Source organism: Hakea prostrata, chromosome 10 (genome assembly GCF_041222555.1).
Source record: "Hakea prostrata isolate BN-2017 chromosome 10, UWA_Hpros_2, whole genome shotgun sequence".
NCBI lineage: Eukaryota > Viridiplantae > Streptophyta > Magnoliopsida > Proteales > Proteaceae > Hakea > Hakea prostrata.
Genome location: NC_142609.1, coordinates 3,254,490 through 3,258,149, shown reverse-complemented (window position 1 = coordinate 3,258,149; position 3,660 = coordinate 3,254,490). Strand labels below are relative to the sequence as shown.

Genomic DNA, 3,660 nt, shown 5'->3' with positions numbered 1-3,660 from the left:
AAAAATCAACTCGAACCATTCGAGCCTATGAACCGATTGAAGAATTGAATCAAATAAGTATCTTGTTGATCATGCTTAGTTTAGGGTTTTAAATTCTACGTAAAAATAAAAATTCTGGGACTGAGAAGAGGTGAGGGGTACTATCTCTATACAGGAAGTCGTTACTACTGTTTGAGAAGCACATCCACCACTTTTATGATCAAAGTTCATCTAATCCAATGTATTTTATCACTGAATTAAATCAGTCTGTGGATATGTTCCTGACACAGTGGTGACAGTTTCTCATGTAAAGACAGTAAGTCTAAAGAGGACTTGAATTCGAACTTCTAGTTCCTCCACTCCTTCCCAGAGGCTTATGGCTCTCAGTTCCTATGGTTGGTTTGATGATGACTCAAAAGAATGAATTAAACCGGTCCAACATATCTGAACCGGTTACTCAGAGCCAAACTTGGTCCCCTTCACACGAATCATTGTTGTTGAAAGGGACGAGACAGCCACTGCTGGTAAAGCTCTTGGATTTTTCTGGCCCCACAGAGGGCACTAGTGGACGAAAGTACCCTCCAACTTCTCCAGATTACCGTTGAAAGAAAGGGATCGAGATGAAATGGGTTTGGATTCGGGTCGACCCGTAAAACCGATGATCCAGTTGTTCTTTTGGTAATCTTTTTCTTCTTTTTGCTATCACGTGCGCCTCACGTGCTACCAAAAGCGATTAATTGACGAAAGAAAACGAAGAACGTCACCGCCAGATTTTTGTTTAGTTATTTTTGGACATCAGGGGTAGTTTAGTAAATTCACACCACCTCACGCTTCCTTGGTTCGAATAACTACTACTCTCCTGCTTCACCTTTGCTTCGCTATTTTTTCTATTTTAACTTCTTAGATTAGATAGATTCCTATATGATTCTAATCCAGTTTTAGAGAACAAAGCCAAAATCTCTTTTTTCTCTCTCCATCAATTTTTCTTCAGAATCCAATCCAACTGTGAGATAACCCATTTTCATCTTCTCCTCCACTCACCCCAGCTTCTGAGAATTTCTTGGGTTTTTTTGCTGTTTTGTTTTAATTTTTTTTTGGCTGAACATTAATGGCTGCTGCTCAAACTTTTCAAAGCAACAAAAATGAAGCTAACAGGCAAGAAATTCAAGCTGCCATTGCGAAATCCTTAGAGTTGAGAGCTATCCATGCTGCGTTGTTGCAAAGGAGCAGTCCTGGAAATCTCAGGTTACCTGGGTCTGTCTCTCCTTCCATTTCTCGACCTTCTTCTCAGTTTTGTACTCAAGATTACCCTGTCTTCACGCCGGTGAGTTTGAATTTCTCTCAACTCTGTTTAGATTTTTGGGTTTTTGATTGATTTTCTATTATGGTTGCTTTTATGGAATTTAAATGCGGCGGCCCTGACTTGCCATTAATGGAAGTTCTTAATATTTGGAGGTTAGAATTTAATAGAGCCCAGAAAATGTATTCTCATTTATTGCAGAGTTATGATGAGGAATCATTGTCTGGTAATCACCAAACCCCAGCGGATAGCCGAGCATTGTCTGGGAACTGGGATGGTTACATGCTAGAGCCAGAAGAAGACGACGATGCTGATTACTCTGATATTAAAAGGGAAGCTTCCTCGTCGACAAAGGGGTTTCCTCCCCACATCTGCTCAGTCGAACATCAAAAATCTCTTACCAGTTCTTATGCAAACCACATTGCAGTTCTTCAAGCATCACCTGGAACTGATTTATTCAAGTCCAGTAGGAGAACCGGTTCTGGAGATTTCAAGAGACTGACGACCTGCAATAGATGCAAAACTGCAGTTTTCAGTTCTGAAACCGATATTAGAGCCAGGAATACCAGAAATTCCAATATGGTGGTGCCTTTAACAGATTCACACTTGTCTGTTCAACCACAACCAAAGCAGAGAGGACCTATCCTCTCATGGTTGTTTCCTCGGTTAAAGAAGAAGCACAAGAAGGGAACCTCCCCCAACCGAGCAGAATCAGAAGAAGTCTCCCAAATTTTCAAGGATTTTGGGATAATTTCAATTGAATCCTTGAAGAAGAAGCTGATTGAGGCCAATAAGAATAGAGATGCAGCTCTGATGGAGGCTGCACAGATGAAATCTTCCTTGGGGGAGCTCAAAAACAAGTTGGAGTACTTGGAGACCTATTGTGAAGAGTTGAAGAAGGCTCTGAAACAAACAATGCAGGGGAAGGACACTCAATTCCCAGAAAGGCCAGGTAATCTGTTAAACAGGGGGAAGTGGATTGATGGGAACAGTGACAATTCCATGCCCGTGAGTCATGAAGTTATGGTGGAGGGTTTCTTGCAGATAGTATCAGAAGCAAGGTTGTCAATGAAACAATTCTGCAAGACTCTTGTTGACCAGATTGAAGAAACCGACAGCAATTTGATGGACAAGTTAAACTTGATTCTTCAGCCATATAAACTGACTCTAAACTCCAAGTACTCCAAATCAGTGTTGTATCATTTAGAAGCTGTTATAAGCCAGTCCCTCTATCAGGACTTCGAGAACTGTGTGTTCCAGAAGAATGGCTTCCCAAACTTGCTAGACCCTAAGCAAGATCGCCAAGCGCAGTTCTCATCATTTGTTGCTCTGAGAAATTTGAGTTGGAATGAGGTACTAAGGAAGGGAACCAAGTACTACAGTGATGAATTCAGTAGGTTCTGCGACCAGAAGATGAGTTGCATAATTTCTACATTCAATTGGACCAGACCATGGTCTGAACAGCTGCTTCAATCTTTCTTTGTTGCTGCAAAGTGCATCTGGTTGCTACATTTACTTGCATTCTCTTTCAATCCACCACTTGGGATCTTAAGGGTTGAAGAGAACAGAAACTTTGATCCAATCTACATGGAGGATATTTTTGTAGATCGACAGAGACCCCAAACTCCCAGTCGGGTTAAGGTCATGGTGATGCCAGGATTCTATGTGCAGGATAGAGTACTCAAATGTAAGGTTATTTGTAAGTATAAAACCATAGCCTAAACCATTGATTTCTTTCTTTCTCTCATTGAATAGACCAACCTTTTTCTTGTACCTGTTAGATTTTACTTGATTAATGATCAAAAGTATGGTGGGTGATTCATATTGGTTCTTCCTTATCCTTGTTAGAAGACAGTTTGAGTTTGATTTCTCAAGTCAATGACCAAATTCAAGTAACTTACAGACTTAAACCATTTGTACTAATTTCCTACATGATGTGTTGTGTGGGTCTTTTGCTCATTTAACTTCAGAATCTCCTGAAACTCAATAACTCTTGGACAGCAGTACTTCCCCCTCCCTCACCTTCTGAATTTGCAGACTAAGAAATATGATACTTTTCCAAATTTCTATGTTTAGTTATATTGTTTAGGTTTATTTTGGATGTTAGAAATCTGGATTGATAACCTTCAGCATGGAATAGTAAAACTGGTGGCAACATTTGCTTTCAGGAACTGATCTGTGATTACCAAGTAATAGGAGAAATGGAGGTCTGGGTTGCTGTGGGGTTGAGGTATATCATTATGAAATCTTGGGCATGTGTTATAAATTAGATTCTGGTTGGTAATTGTGATCTGAAATCCAAATCTTTTTATCTTCTCTCCTTGGAATGCATTCTTCACTCTATTCTGAGGACATGTACCAAACAAAGCACAAATGCACCA

The 3,660-nt window shown here is 40.1% G+C and overlaps 1 protein-coding gene across 1 annotated transcript; it reads left to right on the top strand.

Moving 5' to 3' along the window:
* The first annotated feature begins 874 nt into the window (after positions 1 to 874).
* LOC149001502 (IRK-interacting protein-like) lies at positions 875 to 3,202 on the top strand. The gene is made up of 2 exons (XM_089138870.1): positions 875 to 1,303; positions 1,481 to 3,202. The coding sequence occupies exons 1-2, from the start codon at positions 1,088 to 1,090 to the stop codon at positions 2,999 to 3,001; spliced, it is 1,737 nt and encodes a 578-aa protein (XP_088994996.1). The 5' UTR covers positions 875 to 1,087; the 3' UTR covers positions 3,002 to 3,202.
* The last annotated feature ends 458 nt before the right edge of the window (positions 3,203 to 3,660 follow it).